The sequence below is a fragment of the Ranitomeya variabilis genome, chromosome 3 (assembly GCF_051348905.1).
Source record: "Ranitomeya variabilis isolate aRanVar5 chromosome 3, aRanVar5.hap1, whole genome shotgun sequence".
NCBI lineage: Eukaryota > Metazoa > Chordata > Amphibia > Anura > Dendrobatidae > Ranitomeya > Ranitomeya variabilis.
In genome coordinates this window covers 248,804,282-248,824,372 of record NC_135234.1, presented here as the reverse complement: position 1 = coordinate 248,824,372, position 20,091 = coordinate 248,804,282, and the positions used below count along the sequence as shown (strand labels likewise).

Below are 20,091 nucleotides of genomic sequence, written 5' to 3'. Positions count from 1 at the left end.
GTTGGCAGGGGAGGAGGAGCGGCGGCTGTCACATTATACTCACCTGCTCCCAGCGCGGTCCCTGCTTCTCAGATGGTCTCTGATGCCGCAGCTTGTTCCTGTGTTCAGCGGTCACGTGGTACCGCTCATTAAAGTAATGAATATGGATGCAACTCCACTCCCATAGGGGTGGAGCGCATATTCATTACTTTAATGAGCGGTACCATGTGACCGCTGAACATAGGAACAAGCTGCTAGCTCCAGAGATCATCGCACTGGAGAAGCAGGGACCATGCCAGGAGCAGTTGAGTATGACGGGGAGGGTGAGCCATGCGATATTCACCTGTCCCCGTTCCACTGCCAGACTCCGTCTTCCACATCCTCTGGCTATGACGTTCAGGTCAGAGGACGCGATGACATGTTAGTGTGCGCCACCCTCTGCCTGAACAGTCAGAGCCAGAGACCCGGAAGACACAGTGGCGCATGGCGGTCGAACGGGGACAGGTGAATATCGCAAGTGCCGAGGGCCTGAGTGACGAGAGGTGAGTATGTCATTTTTTTTTATCGCAGCAGCATATGGGGCATAATATGCTATGGAGCATCTTATGGGGCCATCAACCTTTATGCAGAACTAGATGGTGGCCCGATTCTAACGCATCGGGTATTCTAGAATATGCATGTCCACGTAGTATATTGCACAGCCCAAGTAGTACACTGCACAACCCACATAGTATATTGCCCAGCCACATAGTATATTGCCCAGTTACGTAGTATACAGCACAGAGCCACGTAGTATATTGCACAGCGACATAGTATACAGCACAGAGCCACGTAGTATATTGCCCAGCCACGTAGTATATTGGCCAGTCACATAGTATATTGCCCAGCTATGTAGTATACAGCACAGAGCCATGTAGTATATTGCACAGCGACGTAGTATACAGCATAGAGCCACGTAGTATATTGCCCAGTGACGTAGTATACAGCACAGAGCCACATAGTATATTGCACAGCGACATAGTATACAGCACAGGGCCACGTAGTATATTGCCCAGCCACGTAGTATATTGGCCAGTCATATAGTATATTGCCCAGCTACGTAGTATATTGCCCAGCCACGTATGTCACAGGTTAAAAAATAAAAAATAAACATATACTCACCTTCCGAGGGTACCCTTGTAGTTCTGTCGCCTGTGTGCGGTGCAGGCAGCAGCTTCCGGTCCCAGGGTGTGATGACATCGTGGTCACATGACCGTGATGTCATGGCAGGTCCTTGTCGCACACCATCCTTAGCACCGGAACCTGCCGCTTGCATGGAGCGGTCACCGGAGCGTCGCGAGGAGCGGGAAAGGTGGCCCGAGGTGCGTATATAATGATTTTTTATTTTTTTAATTATTTTTAACATTAGATGTTTTTACTATTGAGGCTGCATAGGCAGCATCAATAGTAAAAACTTGGTCACACAGGGTTAATAGCGGCGGTAACGGAGTGAGTTACCAGCGGCATAACGCTGTCCGTTACCGCTGGCACTAAACCTGTGTGAGCCGTGACTGCGGGGAGTATGGAGCGGGCGCCGGGCACTGACTGCAGGGGAGTAGGGAGGGACTAATTAGACTGTGGCCGTCGATGATTGGTCGCGGCAGCCATGACAGGCAGCTGGCGAGACCAATCAACGACTTGGATTCCATGACAGACAGAGGCCGCGACCAATGAATATCCGTGACAGAAAGAAAGAAAGACAGACAGACAGAAGGACAGACAGAAAGATGGAAGTGACCCTTAGACAATTATATAGTAGATTATATGAGGCATAATCTATGGAGCATCTTATATGGGCCATCAACCTTTGTGCAGCATTATATGGGGCATAATCTATGGAGCATCTTATGGGGCCATCAATCCTTGTGCAGCATTATATGGGGCATAATCTATGGAGAGATTGTGTACCCTCAGATAGAGGCACTAAACACATAGAGAGGTCTAGCCTGCCACTGCAGGAGACTTTATAGAACCTGGATTGCTTCCCCTGATGAACCCAGTGAACAGGGGAGGAAATGCGTTGGGAAGAATACACATATCACCCAGGGAGGCTATATTTACCATGGGCACCATGAAGTAGATTTACACTTGGGTACTGCCCTTGTCAGGGCAGGAGTCTCCTACAGTGGGCACGACAGGGAAGTCAGACCCCGAGAATTCTCACCCACCCCCCCCCCCCCCCCCTTCCCCGTGTTCTCTCATTATTTCGTTCTCACTAATCTGGGTCCAACCTTGTGAACCAGGAATCAACAATTGGGTGAGGCTGTACCATTTTATTACATGCACTGGTGTTTATGAGCACTTTATTTTTTGTTGCCAATTGTCTTTTAAATATTATTTAAATTAAAAGTTAAGTTTTATAGAGAAGCTGACTATGCTGGTTTAGCATAATCTATGGAGCATCTTATGGGGCCATCAACCTTTGTGCAGGATTATATGGGGCATAATATTCTATGGAGCATCTTATGGGGCCATCAACCTTTGTGCAGCATTATATGGGGCATAATATACTATGGAACATCTTATGGGGCCATCATTAACCTTTATGTAGCATTTTATGGGGCATATTTTAATATGGAGCATCTTATGGGGCCCATCATGAACTGTATGGAGCATTATATGGGGCTCCTGATTCAATATGGATATTCAAAAACACTTAACCTACTGATGTCTCAATTAATTTTACTTTTATTGGTATCTATTTTTATTTTTGAAATTCACCATTAGCTGCTGCATTTCCCACCCTAGGCTTATGCTCGAGGCAATACGTTTTCCCAGTTTTTTGTGGCAAAATTAGGGGTCTCGGCTTATACTTGGGTCGGCTTCTACTCTAGTATATACGATATATATTTTTATTACTGTTGTTCCACAAGAAAAACACTTTTTTAAAACAACTTATTGAGTCATCATCATGTTCCAAGAACAAGAACTTTAAATTTTACAGAGTTCTGTGGGTGTTCATTTTTTACTAAATAGTACTGTGTTCTGAAGTCTAAAATACCCACTGAAATTAATGTGTTAAGGGGTGAAATCAGCAGGCCTTACAGTAGGACAGCATGACGTAGGTGACAGATTCGCTATAAAAGCTTATGTATTTAGCATGCCGTCTAACTTTGTTTTTAACAGCACAACTACAGCTACTCTTACTACTACTGCTACAACAGTTCAGATCACACAGATGGCAGATATCTGCACCAACACAACCTGCTGGTAAGTTTTCCTACACATGTAATGGTAATTAAGAGCATTTCTGATTCATCATGAACAATTTTACAGATATTTAATATGATGATCCAAATTATCTTGAGAGTGGCTTGGTATTAGGTAAAAAAAAGAAATATATATATATATATATATAAAATGCTTTTTTACGAGAAAGTTACATTAACATATACAAATTCAGCGTGTATCCTGCGTGTCATAATTTCCTACTGAATTTCAGTTATAAAAAAAGTTTTATCACCAAAAAAAAAAAACGGAAAAAAACACCACAATAAAACCCCATTTTTTTCTAAAGACGCATCCTCATGTTATATACCCATGGGACAACCGGAAAATACACACCGACCACTTAGTGAGAACATACCCTGAATCATTTTAAACACTGGTGGACACACCCTGCAGTGATGTAGTAATGGAGACTACTAAGGTCATGAACATATTGGTATATTATATTTCATGTCAGTGGCTCCAAAAAGCACTGGAAATTAAGATTTGGGCTCATGCGCTGATAGATGCAGATTGAGTCACTGATTTGTTGGACATCATTTGCAACCGTATCTGCTTATTGAAGGTGGGCACCATGACGTGTAAGTTATGTCCGAGCATACCATGACTCTTTCTCCATCATTACAGTCAAAGGCCTGTCAGCGCATACCCCTGAATCCCATTTTCCAGGGTTTTAAATATAAACTCTGACATAGCCACTGATGTAAGCTTAATCACTAGGGTGAGCTAATAGCTTTGGATAACTCCTTATCCAAATAGCTATAGCACTTTCCGAATAGCTGCCTCGGGCTCCCGGATACCTGGAGTGCTCCCAATAATCAGCTGATCAGCTCCGCAGCTGCATGTGTCGCGGCTGTGTGACAGTGACCACACATGCAGGGATGGCCTGTTTGTTGGGATCTCCATGCTTGTGTTGGTGACTGTCACACAGCCGCGACACAGGCAGCTGCGGAGCCAATCAGCTGATTATTGGAAGCGCTCCAGGTATCCAGGTTCCCGATGCAACTATTCGGTAAGTGCTATAGCTATTTGAATAAGGAGTTATCCAAAGCTATTCACTCATCCCTAGTAACAGCCATGAAAAATGCCCATTTTTTTGTAAGTGTGCTGGATAGTATTTGATCCATGTTTAGATTTGGCAATCCATGTGTCGTCCATTTTTGTCAGATTAAAAAAAATGTTTTTTTCAAAACTTCAGCTATCAAATAATAATTTGTGACATTGTTTTAGGAAGTTTAAGATTGCTACTACAATTTTTGGTTGCTTTATTATTAATACTATGTATAATGTATTGTCATCAACATTGGAATTGTAACATCACGAAGAATGAGTCATGGAATAATGGAAATGATGAGATCAAGAGATATGTTAATGATATGCAAATTATTAAAACATGGAAGCAAAATTTTCAATCATCTCAATTTTTTCTGTATTGAGTATGAATGACACACTCAGAAATATATAGCTGTACATATCTTGTCTTGCTATCAATTAAGTTAGAGGAATAGTCTGCCTTGCTAAATTCACTTGGGCACGCAAATCATCAAGATCCACTGCTGGCAGCTTCCTTTGCAATTGCCAATCAATGGCATTTTAGATGTGCTCGATGGAAGACAGGACTGGAGATGCTTTAAACCAAAAAAAATAGGAGCACAAAAGAACCTATCACATAATCCAATAGAATTCAAGCAGACAACCACATAATATACCAAAGAAAAACCACTTGAATAAATATATGTAAAAAATGAAAAAACAAAATAATAACAAAAACAAATATATTCAAGATATAAATAAATTTATTTAAGGACACCAATCCAATTTAACACACAAGGTAATTAAAAACATATACGACAAATCTAAAAAACAAGGGGAACAGAGCACCACCCATAATCTGAACAAATTGCCAAAATAGCATATGATGCTATACAAATCCAACTACCGTAAATAGGGAAGCATACATTTCATATTTACAATCTCATAATAAATTTATAAAGTGCTTATAAATATATATCATAATCCAAGTAGTATAGTGTGACGTACATAAGTAACAGGGTACATATGACCCCAGAATATATTATAAAGTGCACATAAATAAATCACCTATAGTAATCCCTAATAGGAGAGTAACTGGAACTAAATAAGCACATCCATATACTAACCGAGATTCATTTCCCACATGGTGCTGCTGCTACCCCATACTCCAACGCGCGTTTCACACGTTGCTTCGTCAGGGAGTGATGGGAAATGAGGGCTACAGCCAGGTATATATAGCTCCACATAATTAGATATAACCAATAACATGATTCTCACCCACATGTGTACTAATCGGCGATTGATTCACCGCCGCAAAGCACGCCATCCCGTCACTGGTCCTGCAGCAACGTCACTAGAGGGCGCAGTCGCACCATCCGCAACATCACAGGCAGGGCACGTGACAAAGTACGCGTGCAGGGAAGGCAGACCAAGCGCATAACACCAGAGCGGCCATTAGAAGTGATGGCAAAAAGAAGGGCATAGGAGGACATAACAGAACACACGATCAAGTATGATTAGAGGAGGTAGATGATACACGTATCATTAAAGCGGCCATATGTGACACAAAAGAGGGTGTGGACACAAAAATTCTTTTGATAAAAAATAAATAAATACATTAAAAACATAATAAATCATTTGTGACTATCTCATGTATATTAATAATAAATACCCATATAATCTTCTATATAAAATAAATAAACACCAATACATATTAATATAGGTGTAAACAAAAAATGTGCAAAAAGTTATAAATACAATAAAAAAACTAATAAATCAAATAATGGTGTATAATAGTGTATATTCACAATCAAATAACAATACATAGTGAAGTGAAATTTTTATTATAAACATAAGTGTTTCCAATAAAAAAATATATATTTTTTCTCCAATGAATTCCTTCATTGGAGATGCTGCAGGCCATGATAGTGCGTTTAGGCCAAGCAGGCTGCTCACAGTAGCACGAGCAACATGCAGCCTGGAACCACAACCAAATCAATGTAATGCTTGCTATTATTGTATCTGGAATGAAAACTATAGGATTTCAGCTGCCGTACATTGTGCCACCCCAGACGATAATCATGGGAGTAGGACCAACTTGACGTTCCCTTATGAAGGCATCTTTATTTACCTCACTCCACTGCTATCAAAGGCTATCATGATACATAGCAAGATGCTAATAGAGGACAGAGTGGAGGTCTTTCCTATTGAGCGATAAGTCCCACTTTTGTCTTGGATGCAATGATAGCAAGAGATTGGTCTGGAGACCACGTGGTCAACTCCATGAGGAGGCCTTCATGAGGGAAAAATCACACTGGTACTACTTCCAGAATTATGGTGTGGAGTTACATAAAGTTTGATAGCCGTACTCCTCTAGTCTTCCTTCCAGCTGTACTAACAGCTTGGTTTTACATAGATTTGGGCATACAAGAAGTAGTAAGGACATTTCTCCAAAGTGTCCCAGGAGACATTTTTCATCTCAACAGCAGGCTGTATGTTCCTTATGCTACATGCTACATGTTACTATTGCTTGAAGTATCTCTGTATTTGCCTCCAATCTAGCCCAAGTGCATTCCTCTTGGCAGAACTTTCTTCAGGCAAGCATTAATAACCTCATTGACATAATGCCAATATATGCAAGTGCAGGTATGTCTGCATGTGGCGCTCATACTTAGTACATACTAAATAAATGCATTTGAAATAAAAATCAAGATGTTTTGAAAATGTTGTTACCATTTGTTTTTCATCTACATATCATTAACATATTTATTGATCCTATGATTTCCATAATCCCTTGACTTTTCCACCTTGGCATTGCAGTTTCTATGTTAAGCAGTGTATAATATAATTATTATTATTAGCAACAATTTTAAAATTGTTGAATCATATCTAGGAGCATTATGGCATTTCTCATGTAAACTGTTTAGTAGCAAAATTTATTTTTTATATAAAGAAGCACTTACACATTTACACCTTATATTTCTTTTGTACAGCAAAAACAATGTAACAGGCTCTCTAGATGTTATGATGATGGCTTTCATGGATAATTCATTTACACAGCCTATAACAACGGATAGTACTTTATATGTGGGAACAGACATTTATCTAGCAGCCATTGCCCCATATTTAGAAGCAAGTGTATTTTCATTAAAGGTACTACGGTGTTTTGCCGCTCCTACCAATAATCGCAGTGACTCCAACAGCATAGAGTTTGTGACCAATGGGTAAGATTTTATCTATATTTTCACACGTTTTTAAGGCTGCTTTCACCTAAATCATCTTTTTTTCATACAGAGAAAAATGACAATTATTCATCTGTATTGTGATATGTATGACATCAGTGTACTCATTTTTTACATCGATGTATCCAATTTGTACTTTCGCATTGCATACGTTTTTTACATTGCCAATTTAATGAATAATAAAGGTGGAAAAACTGTTTTCATTTTTATAATTTTAAAGTATCTGTGAAAAATGAGTAAGTCTGATCTGGATTATGGATCAAAATAGTGCATGCTGTGATTTCGGTTTGTGAATAAAAACATCAATGTGACCGCCATATTAACTTGCATTGGTCAGTGTGCTGTATGTATACTTATCAGTTCTGCATACAGAAAGCACATGGGCGTTTAAGCTCTTAGTCAAACTTGCCAACTTTAGGGACATCAAGGAGATTTTCAAAGGAAAAGTTTTTTTTTTTTTTTATCGTCTTCATGACTTGCCCTTTCACATAGAGAAATCCTTCAATCTACAGCATTTGAATCACAAATATGAATCACAAATCATATGATTCATCTCTCTCCTCGCTACTTCTCTGCTTCCCCTCTTTGCAAATCTCTCCATTGGCTCCCAAATCCCCAGCGTATCCAGTTCAAACTACTAATAATACAGACAAAGCCATCCATGACCTTTCTCCTCCATATATCTCTGAACTAATCTCCTTAAATCTTCCCTCACGTAATCTCAAGTTCCCCCAAAACCTCCTTCTCTCCCCCACACTTATTCATTCATCACCCAACAGCCTCCTAGACTTCTCCCTAATATCCCCTATCCTTTGGCATTTTGTGCACCAACATGTCCGATTAGCCACCACATTCGGATCCTTCAGTCGGAACCTGAAAACCAAGGATCCTCATTGTCTTGCAAGTCCCTACACTGAAGCAAAATCAAAATCACATCTACAGAAAAAAGAGAAGAAACGAAAAAATTCCCAAAAAATTCAACATTAACATTGCAGAATTTTTTGGGGGAAGTTCTTAAGTTCCTTCTTTTTTGCTTTGGCTGTGCTCTTGATCTAATTGCAGTGAGACGGCTGTCAATCAGCATGATGTTGGCAGTCATGCCCCATCAACAGAGCAGCCAGGAAGAGGGAGAGCTGCTCTGCTGATGTGAGCAGTAGAATCACTGGTAGAAGTGGGCCGTGACTGCTCTGAGCGGTCTCCTTTTATAACTGGCAGGTAGTTAGCAATGGGCCTGTTAATTTTTAGACCCATAGTAAAAAAAAATATATATATTTTTTACATGGGGTGTCCGACTGGTACTGTAACTGGTGCAGTGCCTAAGAAAATAACTTTTAATTTATATGCAAATGAGGAGGGTTTGGTTGTACCATTGGTGTGGGAAGGAGGTTATTGCATCATTAAACCTCCTCATTTGCATATTGGGTCCCTTCGTTCTCACTTTTCTGAGCAAGCACTGTCTGAATGCTGCCGGCTTGTATGCATCCGCATGCATTCTCCTCCCTGTCTCCTTTCTTCTGACACCGCTGGCTGCACTTCTGGGTGTATTAGTGCAGCGACCACATATTTTGACACATCTAACTGCAATGCTCATCTGGAGTAAAGTTTATAGCAGACATTCCTTTTGTTGCAGCTGAAGACTAATATGTGACATTTTAAAATATGTGCTACCTTATGTTCTAAAAGTCGAAAAAACGGCAAAAGGAAATAAAGAGCAATTTTGATTTTGCACCAAATTCATGAACCATATGTGCCCTTTTGAAGAACTTTGCCTTAAAGACATCAATGAATTCCACCAGATTAAAAAGAAAGGCAAAAAACAGCAAATGATGAATCGGGCCCATTGTCTATTTTGTTCTTCATTCTGTTTTCTAAATCTGAGCATCTTTTATGCTAAACAATCTGCATATATCTGAATGTAAGCTTCTTGTGAGTGTTCCTAACTTCAGCATATACTTCTGTCTTTATTATACAGCTGTCCAACAAGCAATGCTAAGAATTTGGCAAATATTATATCAAATGGTAACCCTACAGAGGCACTCTTCAAATTTCGCTTATTTCAGTTTCAAGGATATGAAGATTTGTTCATTTTTTGTGATGTAACCGTTTGTACCAGAGATTGCAGTTTGGTAAGTAAAAATAAATGAAAAAGTTACATTAAACATTTTATGATTTAAAAATGGTTGTCAAAAACCAAATGTATTTACCTAAAGAATAAAAGGGTTGAGTGGAACATCAAATTTTTATTTGTGTAGGACCCCAGTCCATCAGTCATGTCGGTAGTCCATGGAATGCTGGATAAGAGCTCCTCCTAATTTTCGGCATCCCTGGTGCCTTTCTGATCGATAGACCCAATTATCTTTGTAGTGAGACGCAGATATGACTGCATGCTGAGTCTACTAATCTGCAGATAGGAGACGTTCCATAGTGGTGTATTTCAGCTGCCAAAGATTACCAACATGGTTCCTGAACCCTACCTTATTCTTTAAATTTATACCTATTAATTTTATGTCTATGGTTGTTGTTTTTTTATGTACTTCATTGTGGATAGATTTGGGGTTTTCAAATATTTTCATCTGATTCATCACTTGTAATTTTTTTTTAAACTTTCACAATTTTTTAGCAAAAATACTCCAGTCCCCCGGAAGTTTTATTTTTATTTACATCTGTAATTTTTGCAGAAATTTTTCATAATTTTAGTAGAAAATCGCGCTAAGTTGCAAAAAAAGTTAAAAACAAAAATAAAGTGCATTATCTATTTTGCACAAACTTCTTGAACCACGTGCAAAAGGGATACAAGACAAAAAAGAAAAGTGACTTTAAAAAAAAAGCCAAATAATGAATAAAGCCCACAGTCTTTATTCACTGCGACCTGCACACGCTATCATCCAGTATCATCCAAGTATATTCATATTGAGCACTTGGTCATGTTAGTCGCTGCCTATGCAGAGTGCCGTGGCCAATGACAAAGTCTTCTGCATTGCTGTGCTCTGCATAAGTATTGCAGTGGGCAGTGAGTGCGCTTCTTTATTCTGAATTAAGCCAGCGCTTGCTTGGTACCGGGCACTGACTGGACAAATGGTGCTTGACAAAAACCTCAAAAGAAAAATGTATAGGGTTTCCAAATCAATTTTTTGCTTAACCGTGCTTAACCGATGGCTGATATGTATTATGGCTTCATTTCTTAAGTGCTATTGAGCATGACAGTATTATTCTGAACCATTATCTTTTGCACAGTATCCAGTAATTCTTTATGTGACCGGTTGATACTTGTGGGTTTGAGGTGCATCGTGACCTTGGGGTGCTGTTGTTATTTTGCTGTCATTGCAATGCCTGAAATTATGACACTTTCTTTTGGGACAAACTATGGGCTACTTTGAACTAACTTATTTACGAAAGGGACTAACTGGCTCCCAGAAACAGCATATTTATGCCCACATATCAAGTTTGGATGTGTATCATAGTGATCTCTATGGTATGCCCACCATATGAGAAAATCAGGTTGTGCCTATCTGCGTGAAATAAGACATACTTGGTCTGAATATAAAGTACATTGCAATTTTTTTTATATGGTTTATACTTACAAACTACTATGTGAATTACTATATCTACTAAATACAAAAAAGAGTCTTGGATACAAGAAGTTGATTATGTAACACATTCCTTTTGAATGTATACTGTGATGATCTGCTAAAAACTAATAGGTGCTATTTAGCTTAGTAGATACACGATTTTGACAATAATCTAATAGAGACCTTAATTAGGGCTCTTTTTGAATATTATATACGTTTTTTTAGGCACAATACTGTGAGGTGGGGACTATTTAATTAACAATCTCAGTGTGGGCACTGACCCTGCCATTTATTGACAGCACACTCAATATTTTGGATATTACGAGATAAGCCTCTTACACGTTTTGAGACATTAATGTCTCCCCACTAGGGGTATCTTTTCGGCTATTTGTGTGTGTTTTTTTGTGTGTCCTTTTCTTTTGGTATGTTAGGGTGTTATAGGGACTCTAGGGATACCGACATTGAGCGGGGCGCCATATCGTCAACAATTAGGGTGCCAACCTCCGCAGTCAGATAGGGAATCATCTAGGACCTACTAGGGCAAAAATAGTTTCCCTCCCCCCCTAAATAACTACATTTAGTCATTTGACGCTTTGTGGATATATGTGAGTCCTAATACTGTCACCTCGAACCGACATTTTAACTATATTAATAAAAGGTATATTTTAGAGGGTTTTTCTTTTTGTGGTGTTAAGAAATGGTGCTTGCCAGCCACTCAGTAAAGTATTACGAGGAGCTAGTCCTGCCATCCTGAATTATATCGACCTAAAATTGTGCCCCTGCATAGAATGTGCCACTCGGAGAATCCAGCCCCACACACTCCCATTGTATATCATATTTTGTAATAACTCCATAACTTGCACACAGCTCAAATAAATGAATCTGAACAAGTAAATGAAACTACATATGGATGGTAAATCTAACCATATCCCTCTTCTCATTTAAGAATTGTACTGAAGAATTATCGGCCAGTCTTTCAGGTAAGTGGTGACCCCAATAAAGCTACTTATTTATGTGATACGACATCATTGACCTGGGTACTGATCTGATTCTATGTGTCTGGTTACATAAAATCAACTTCATTATTCTCTTACGGCTCATTCATTCACACATTTTTATCTCAATTTAAAAAAAAAAACAGGTGTAACAATTTCCAGATATTTTGCCATCAAATGTAAATATATACTTGGGTTAAAGAACTTTTGATAATAGGAATAACAGTGCAGAGTGCCAACACAAACCTTGGTAAGCCTGACAGACCCTAACAATAGAAGTGTTATCAGACCCTTACATATTCAAAAATAAGGCAGTATAAGGCCTCCATCACACAGTTCTTTGTCTTTTGGGACCCCAAAACACCACAAATTAAAGCTAGACACTGTTTTGTTTTCTTAGGCCAATCCACTTGTATTCTGTCTTTTAGTGAGTTTTTCTTACATGCATTTTTATCACATTTTTTCGGCTGAAGTTTTCAGCTCTTTTTGGTATGTCATTTTTTATCTAACAAATTCTTTGATTTGAACACTTCCTGCTTGCTTAGTAACCTGATTTTGATAAAATTGTGTGGATTAAATGCATTTTTGCTCTGTTTCCGCTGAGTAAATGCATTAAAAATGCATACTTAGTTTTTATTTGTGGATTTTACGCATTTCATTCATGTCAAGGTGAAAAATCTGCAAGAAAACCTGATATTTACTGCAAGAGAAAAAGACATGCTGCGGAGTTCATAAACATACTGTAGGTTAATTTTTCAGCATTAAAAAACAATAGTGGGCAACTTTGCAATTTACTGCATTTCTTGTGCACACAAACATGCACCAAAAATGCAACAAATGATTATTGTAGGAACATTAACTGTAAAAGCACCATCATTTTTATGTGCTTTATATAAAGTATTCTTTGTTGTTTTTCATGGGTGTTTTTCAATTGGGATAATAATAAAGCATTTCTCGTGCAAGTTTTCCCTATTCAAAAGGAAAATCACAAAAAAACACATTTATAACATGCTGTGTTTGGAAAGGAACGCCAAGGGTCCGACTCATCAAAGTGTTACTCAAAAATTATGGTGTAAATCACCTTGAAATGTTGATAAGTTTTTACTCAACTCCCACCAGTCCTGGCCAGCTTTGTCAAAATGGGAAGAGCACAGACAGGGTGCAGCGAATCCTGCTCTGTAACTTCATCTTCTGGTGCATGAGCATGCCAGTTGTAAGATGTGACTAACTCATTAAGTGGTGTGCGCCGCTAAATGAATTAGGTGCATCTTCTTCCAGCAGTCACTTCATTAAGAGGATTGAACAACACTACAGTCAATATAGTCTTAGGCCAGGTACGCATCACATTTTAGCCACATGACACTGGACAGTGGCTCCAATGGGGCTTGTGTCTATAACCCTAAAAAATGGGATTCTGTCTATAATCCTAAAAAATCCATTTGGATATTGTGCCCGCCGTGCCTGCGCAGTTGCAGCTATCGGTTCATATAAAGGGGATCCAATAGCTGTTATTGCGCAGGCGAAGGCAGCGTCATCTTGGAGGAGGACATTTTTTTTTCTTCTCTAGCAAGATGGCGCTGCCGGTACTTGCGCAATAACAGCTATTGGATCACCTCCATATACACTGATAGCTGCGACTTTCCAAAATATTTTTTTTTTAATACTATCAGGATAACCTCAAGCACATTCAGGGCTTATTCACACATCAGTATTTGCATGCCAAAACCAGAAATGGAGTTTGTGGAGAAAAATGATAATAGGGAAATTACAACCTCTTCTGTGTTTTGGAGACACTCCTTACTTTGGCATATAAATACTGATAAAATACTGATCAAAAACACTGATGTGTGAATAAAGCCTAACACAGTGTTAATTATTATTAACTAGATGGTGGCCCGATTCTAACGCATCGGGTATTCTAGAATATGCATGTCCACGTAGTATATTGCCCAGCCATGTAGTATATTGCCCAGTCACGTAGTATATTGCCCAGCCACGTAGTTTATGGCACAGCCACGTAGTATATAGCACAGCCACGTAATATATACCACAGCCACATAGTATATTGCACAGCGATGTAGTATATAGCACAGCCATAGAGTATATAGCACAGCCCACGTAGTATATACTCACCTTCCATCCGCAGCTGTCACCGCCGCATGTGCTGCACTGTTTCCTGCTGTCGCAGCCGCCATCAATAACCGCGGCTGTCATCACTGACCGCGGCCTCAAATTTAGTCCCCGGCTTTTGGTGGCGGTAGGCCCAACAGCGCCCATGGTCCCGGCCGGCTCCGCCTTCCTCACGGTGACTCTGCCCCCTTTGCAGCTCTTCTGGCCAGGCCTGGCTCCGCCTTCCTCACGGTGACTCTGCCGCCTTTGCAGCGCTTCTGGCCGGGCCTGTACTGGCTGGCCACGACCCGCAATTTAGTTCCCGGTTTTTTGGCGTGGTAGGCCCAACAGCGCCCGTGGTCCCGGCCGCCTCTGTCGCTGATTGGTTGTGGGCGTTTTTCTATGACCAATCAGCGACTTGGAATTCCATGACAGACAGAGGCCGCGACCAATGAATATCCGTGACAGACAGACAGAAGGACAGAAAGACGGAAGTGACTCTTAGACAATTATATAGTAGATTATCATTATTAACGCAGTTAACATGTGATTATGATCCCTGCCTGCAGAATGTTTTTTTTTTTCAGCATGTACCGTATTTTTCTGACTATAAGATGCACCGGACTATAAGACGCACGCTGGTTTCAGAGGAGGGAATTAAAAAAAAAATGAAACAAAAAATGTGCTTAATTCTATACTTAATATCCCCCATCCTGGTATGCATGGCTCCCTTATCCCTATCCTGGTATGCAGGGCACCCATCTCTATCCTAGTATGCATGGCCCACTCATCCCCATCCTGGTATGCAGGGCCCCTATCTCTGTCCTGGTATTCATGGCCCCATCCTTATCCTGGTATGATTGGCCACCATCTCCATCCTGGTATGCAGGGACCCATCCTCATCCTGGTATGCATGGCCCCAATCCCTATCCTGGTAATCAGGGCCCCCATCTCTGTTCTGATATGCATGGCCACAATCCCTATCCTGGTATACAGGGACCCCATCTCTATTCTGGTATACATGGCCCCATCCTTATCCTGGTATGATTGGCCCCATCCCCATCCTGGTATATATGGCCCCTTCCTTATCCTGGTATGATTGACCCCCATCCTGGTATGCACGGCCCCCATCCTGGTATGCATGGCCCCATCATTATCCTGGTATGATTGGCCCCAATCCCTATTCTGGTATGCAGGGACCACATCTCCATCCTGGTATGCATGGCCCCAATCCCTATCCTGGTATACAGGTATCCCATCTCTGTCCTGGTATGCATGGCCCCATCCTTATCCTGGAATGATTGGCCCCATTCTTATCCTGGTATGCATGGCCCCATCTTTATCCTGGTATGCATGGCCCCATCTTTATCCTGGTATGATTGACCTCATCCTTATCCTGGTATGCATGACCCCATCCTTATCCTGTATGATTGACCCCTTCCCCATCCTGGTATGCATGGCCCCAAACTTATCCTGGTATGCATGGCCACATTGTTATTATGATATGATTGGCCCAACTCCTTATCCTGGTATGCAGGGCCGCATCCTTATCCTGGTAAGATTGGTCCCTTTTCCCATCCTGGTATGATTGGCTCCCAGCAGAAAAAAATAAAAACATAATTACCTTCCCTGCGCGCCCTCAGTGTCCTGCTCCAGTGCCAGCAGCTGCTTTATGCCTGTGAGCAGCTCATGGCAGTGACGCCATGTGCTGCCTACAAGCTGCCGAGGACAGCTGCCAGAATACTCACTTTTCTCCATGTCGGGACTATGTGCGTGGAGCGCAGTGAGTATTCATTGCTCTTTAGCGAGCACAGTGTTAGCTACAGCCGCCGGATTCTTGCAGCTGCCGGGCTTTCATGTATGCTGCTACTAAAGGGAAGGAATATTCATTGCATTCCATGCCTATGGGAGAGGAATGCAATGTATATTTATTGCCTTAATTAGCCGACACACTTGAAAGCCCGGCAACTGCAAGAAGCCGGCTGCTACTGATTACACTGTGCTCGCTGTGAAAGAGAAATTAATATTCACTCCTTTCCATGTTCATAGGCATGGAATGGAGTGAATATTAATTTCTCTTAAGCAGCGGGCACAGGAGTTAGCAGCAGCAGCTGACTCCTGCCTCCTGTGACCCGCTGCTCCGCCACTCCCCCACCTCCTCACCACAGCCAGATTCGAGACATCTAGACTATAAGACGCACTCTCCATTTTCCTCCACATTTTTAGTGGAAAAAGGGTCTTATAGTCTGAAAAATATGATACATATATTGTTTATGTAAAGTAGGGGGCACTTCACAGAGGGAACATGACCTGTCAGCAGACTGCATTAAGAATATCTAATCAGAGCATTACATGAAGACCCCCACAGGCCGCCCAGCAGCAAGAGAATCTCATTAACTCAAAATTGAAAATAAAGATTAAACAATAAACACAAGACTTCATCAACCAAGGTATCATTTTAATCAGTATAACGGTGCCAACCTGACATTGTTTGAAGGTTACTGTGCACAATCCTGCTGACAGGTTCCTTTTAACGGTTAGATTAGGTTTTAACACACTTTACTATACTTGTGTGAGCCTCTCTAGATAAATTTAGAGTGGCAGAAATTTAGAGAGCTGCTGCCATTAATTTATATCAGGAATTATGTCATATATTCACTTAGTTGCAGATCAAGTTACTTGTGACATCAGTGTGACATACAGTGGGGGAAATAAGTATTTGATACACTGCCGATTTTGCAACTTTTCCCACCTACAAAGAATGGAGAGGTCCATAATTTTTATCTTAGGTACACTTCAACAGTAAGAGACAAAATCTTTAAAAAATCCAGAAAATCATATTGTATGATTTTTAGATAATTAATTTGCATTTTATTGCATGACGTAAGTATTTGATAACAATAGAAAAACAGAACTTAATATTTGGTACAGAAACCTTTGTTTGCAATTACAGAGGTCAGACGTTTCCTGAAGTTTTTTCCCACTCCTCCATACAAATCTTCTACGTACCTTTCTGCTTTCAGAGCTGTTGCTGGGCAACATTGAATTTACGCGCTCTCCAAAGATTTTCTATTGTGTGCAGGTCTGGAGACTGGCTAGGCCACTCCAGGACCTTGAAATGCTTCCTACGGAGCCACTCCTTAGTTGCCCTGAGTGTGTGTTTCAGGTTATTGTCATGCTGGAAGAACCAGCCACAACCCATCTTCAATGCTCTTACTGATCGAAGGAGGTTCTTCGCCAAAATCTTGCGATACATGACTTCCTCCTTACTCCCTTCAATACGGTGCAGTCGTTCTATCCCCTTTAGAGAAAAACACCCCCAAAGTAAGTTTCCACCATCATGATTCACGGTTGGGACTGTGTTCTTGGGGTTGTACTCATCCTTCTTCTTCCTCCAAACATGGCGAGTGGAGTTGATGCCAAAAAGTTCCATTTTGGTCTTATCTGACCACATGACCTTCCCCCATACCACATCTGGATCATCCAGATGGTCATTGGTGAACTTCAAACTGGCCTAGACATGTGCTGTCGTGAGCAGGGAGACCTTGCATTCTCTGCAGAAATGTAATCCACTGTGGCGTAGTGTGTTACTAATGGCAATGTTTGAGACTGTGGTAATAGCTCTCTTCATGTAGTAGTTCTGGGATGATTCCTGACCATTCTCAGAATCATCTTTACCCCACAAGGCGAGATCTTGCATGGAGCCCCATGCCAAGTAAGATTGACAGTCATCTTGTGTTTCTTCCATTTTCTAATAATTGTGCCAAAAGTTGTTGGCTTCTCACCAATTTCCTTGCCTGTTGACCTATAGTCCATCCCAGCCTTTGCTGTCTACAATTGTGTCCCTGGTGTCCTTAGAGAGCTTTTTGGACTTGGCCATGGTGGAGAGGTTGAAGTGTGATTTCCTAACATATACAGAAATACACCAAAGAACAAATTTTAGTATTACATACATGACTGGGATAAAGGCAGCGATGTGTAACAAACTTTGCAAGATTTCAGCTATCCAGCCCCCAAGTCCCTTAACCCAAATTGGCTGGATTGAGAAAGGAGAAGGTGTCTGCACACCAACTGTCCTTATTACGGTCATTGTCTTTTATCATATTGATCTCTGAGTCTTTCAATGTCCTCTAACTTTAACTTCATAGTGCTATTGGGATCTATATAATGACAGCAAGCGGGTCCAATAACCTGACACATACCACCCTATGCTGCTGTTAAGTAATCCAGAACTACAGTATGTTGATTAGTGACTATGATAAGTTGGTTTTGGACAGCAACAGTAGTATTAAGTATATCCAATATATGCCAAATTTGATCATCTAGATAGTCTGTGGCCCTAACCATTGTATCCCACATTTGTGTAATCATAGGGTAAATGAAAATAGAACTGACAATTTTATTGGCTATACCCATCTGTACTACATGTGGTCTCCCCGAAGGGAAAAAAACAAAACATTATACCTGTTACTACTCATACTTACCGCTCCCGACATGCTGCTTCCGCTGCCACTCCCGTTCTCAGCGCTCGCTCCTCTCCCGGGCCCCGGCGCCCTGTTCCTTTCACCGCTGCGTCTCCTTCCCCCGTTGCCGCACTTCCTACTTCCGGTCAGCGGCATGCTCGTCCTCGGCGCACGCCTTCACTGCACCGTCGGATGTCCGCTTCTGCGCAGGCGCGCAGGATTCGACGCTAGATCCTCCTCCGGGTTCCAGCGCCGGATGTTTTGCTCCACTTGGACTCCCAGCAACCTATCCCTGTGGACCTCACGGTATATCAGGTCGCCTCCCCTGCTAGGAGGTGCCTGAGTGTCTTTAGCATTTGCTTTTGTCTCTGGCCTCCTTTGTCTCTTGTGCTGAGCTCTGAACCTCCGTACTGGTTCAGCTCTCGTTCCTTCTTCCTCTAGTTCTTTGTACTCAGTCTCTTCTTGGTTTACCTTCTCCTCCTGCTTCCCTCAGTTCCTACCTGTCTGTTTTCCCTCGGCTCCGTCCCTACCCATTCCTCCAGGATTCCACCCTCCTCGCTCCTAAAGTATTCCTGCCTAGTCCTCTCCTTTGTTTATTTCTCTATCAAGAGCCGTCTCTCCTGGAGCCTGCTACCGTGGTTTGGTTATCTCCGGGCCTGCTCCCTAACGATCCCTGTATAGGGGTTGGTTTACACCAGGCTTGCTCGTCCGGAGGGTCGCCTTCCACGGCCCAGAGGGTCCACTCTTGTTTCTGCCTCAGAATCATAACAATACCCCTTATTTGCTACTAGTCTGTTTTACCAGCTTGCAGTGCGATGTGTGGATCTACGTCGGCCTTCCTTCCAGCTTTACTGACGTAGGAGTGATAAGGAGGACCTGATAGGGACCGTCATACAAGGGTTTTAGTCCGTGTTTTCTGACATGCCTTTTCACGACCACAAAATCACCAGACTTCAAGTTGTGACAAGTGTCACTTTCTGCTGAATCTGGAAGGGAAGAAGAAACTAGAGCATGGGTGTTAGCAAGATTTTCACTAAGCTTAGTAACATATTGAACAGCACGGTCAGTTTCCTCTGACAACTGCTGAGGCTGGAAATTTGCAACTGAGGGCCTAGCACCAAACAATATCTCATATGGGGACAGACCATGTTTTGCAATAGGGGTAGTCCGAATGTGGTACAGTACAATGGGTAGGAGCTCTGGCCATGGAGCCATAGTCTCCTGCATCATTTTGGTCAATTGTTACTTCAGTGTGCCGTTCAGCCTCTCATCTTTCCCACTGGATTGTGGATGGTACAGAGCATGGAGGGCTACAGTGGATCCAAGCATTGTCAGGACCTCCTGATACACACGAGAAGAAAAGGCCTGGCCTTGGTCACTTTCAACGACTTCTGGAACACCATATCTGCATATGACTTCCATCACCAGTTTCGTC

General features: G+C 41.5%; 1 protein-coding gene across 2 annotated transcripts in view; it reads left to right on the top strand.

Annotated features, from left to right (window-relative positions):
• The window catches only part of LOC143815762 (uncharacterized), a 785,716-nt gene that overhangs the window by 404,376 nt on the left and 361,249 nt on the right, over positions 1-20,091 (top strand). For both annotated transcript variants that reach the window (XM_077295356.1, XM_077295355.1), the window contains exons 24-27: positions 3,145-3,228; positions 7,272-7,502; positions 9,493-9,646; positions 12,036-12,069. In XM_077295356.1, the coding sequence (XP_077151471.1) occupies positions 3,145-3,228; positions 7,272-7,502; positions 9,493-9,646; positions 12,036-12,069 (503 nt within the window). The remainder of the gene's footprint in view (positions 1-3,144; positions 3,229-7,271; positions 7,503-9,492; positions 9,647-12,035; positions 12,070-20,091) is intronic.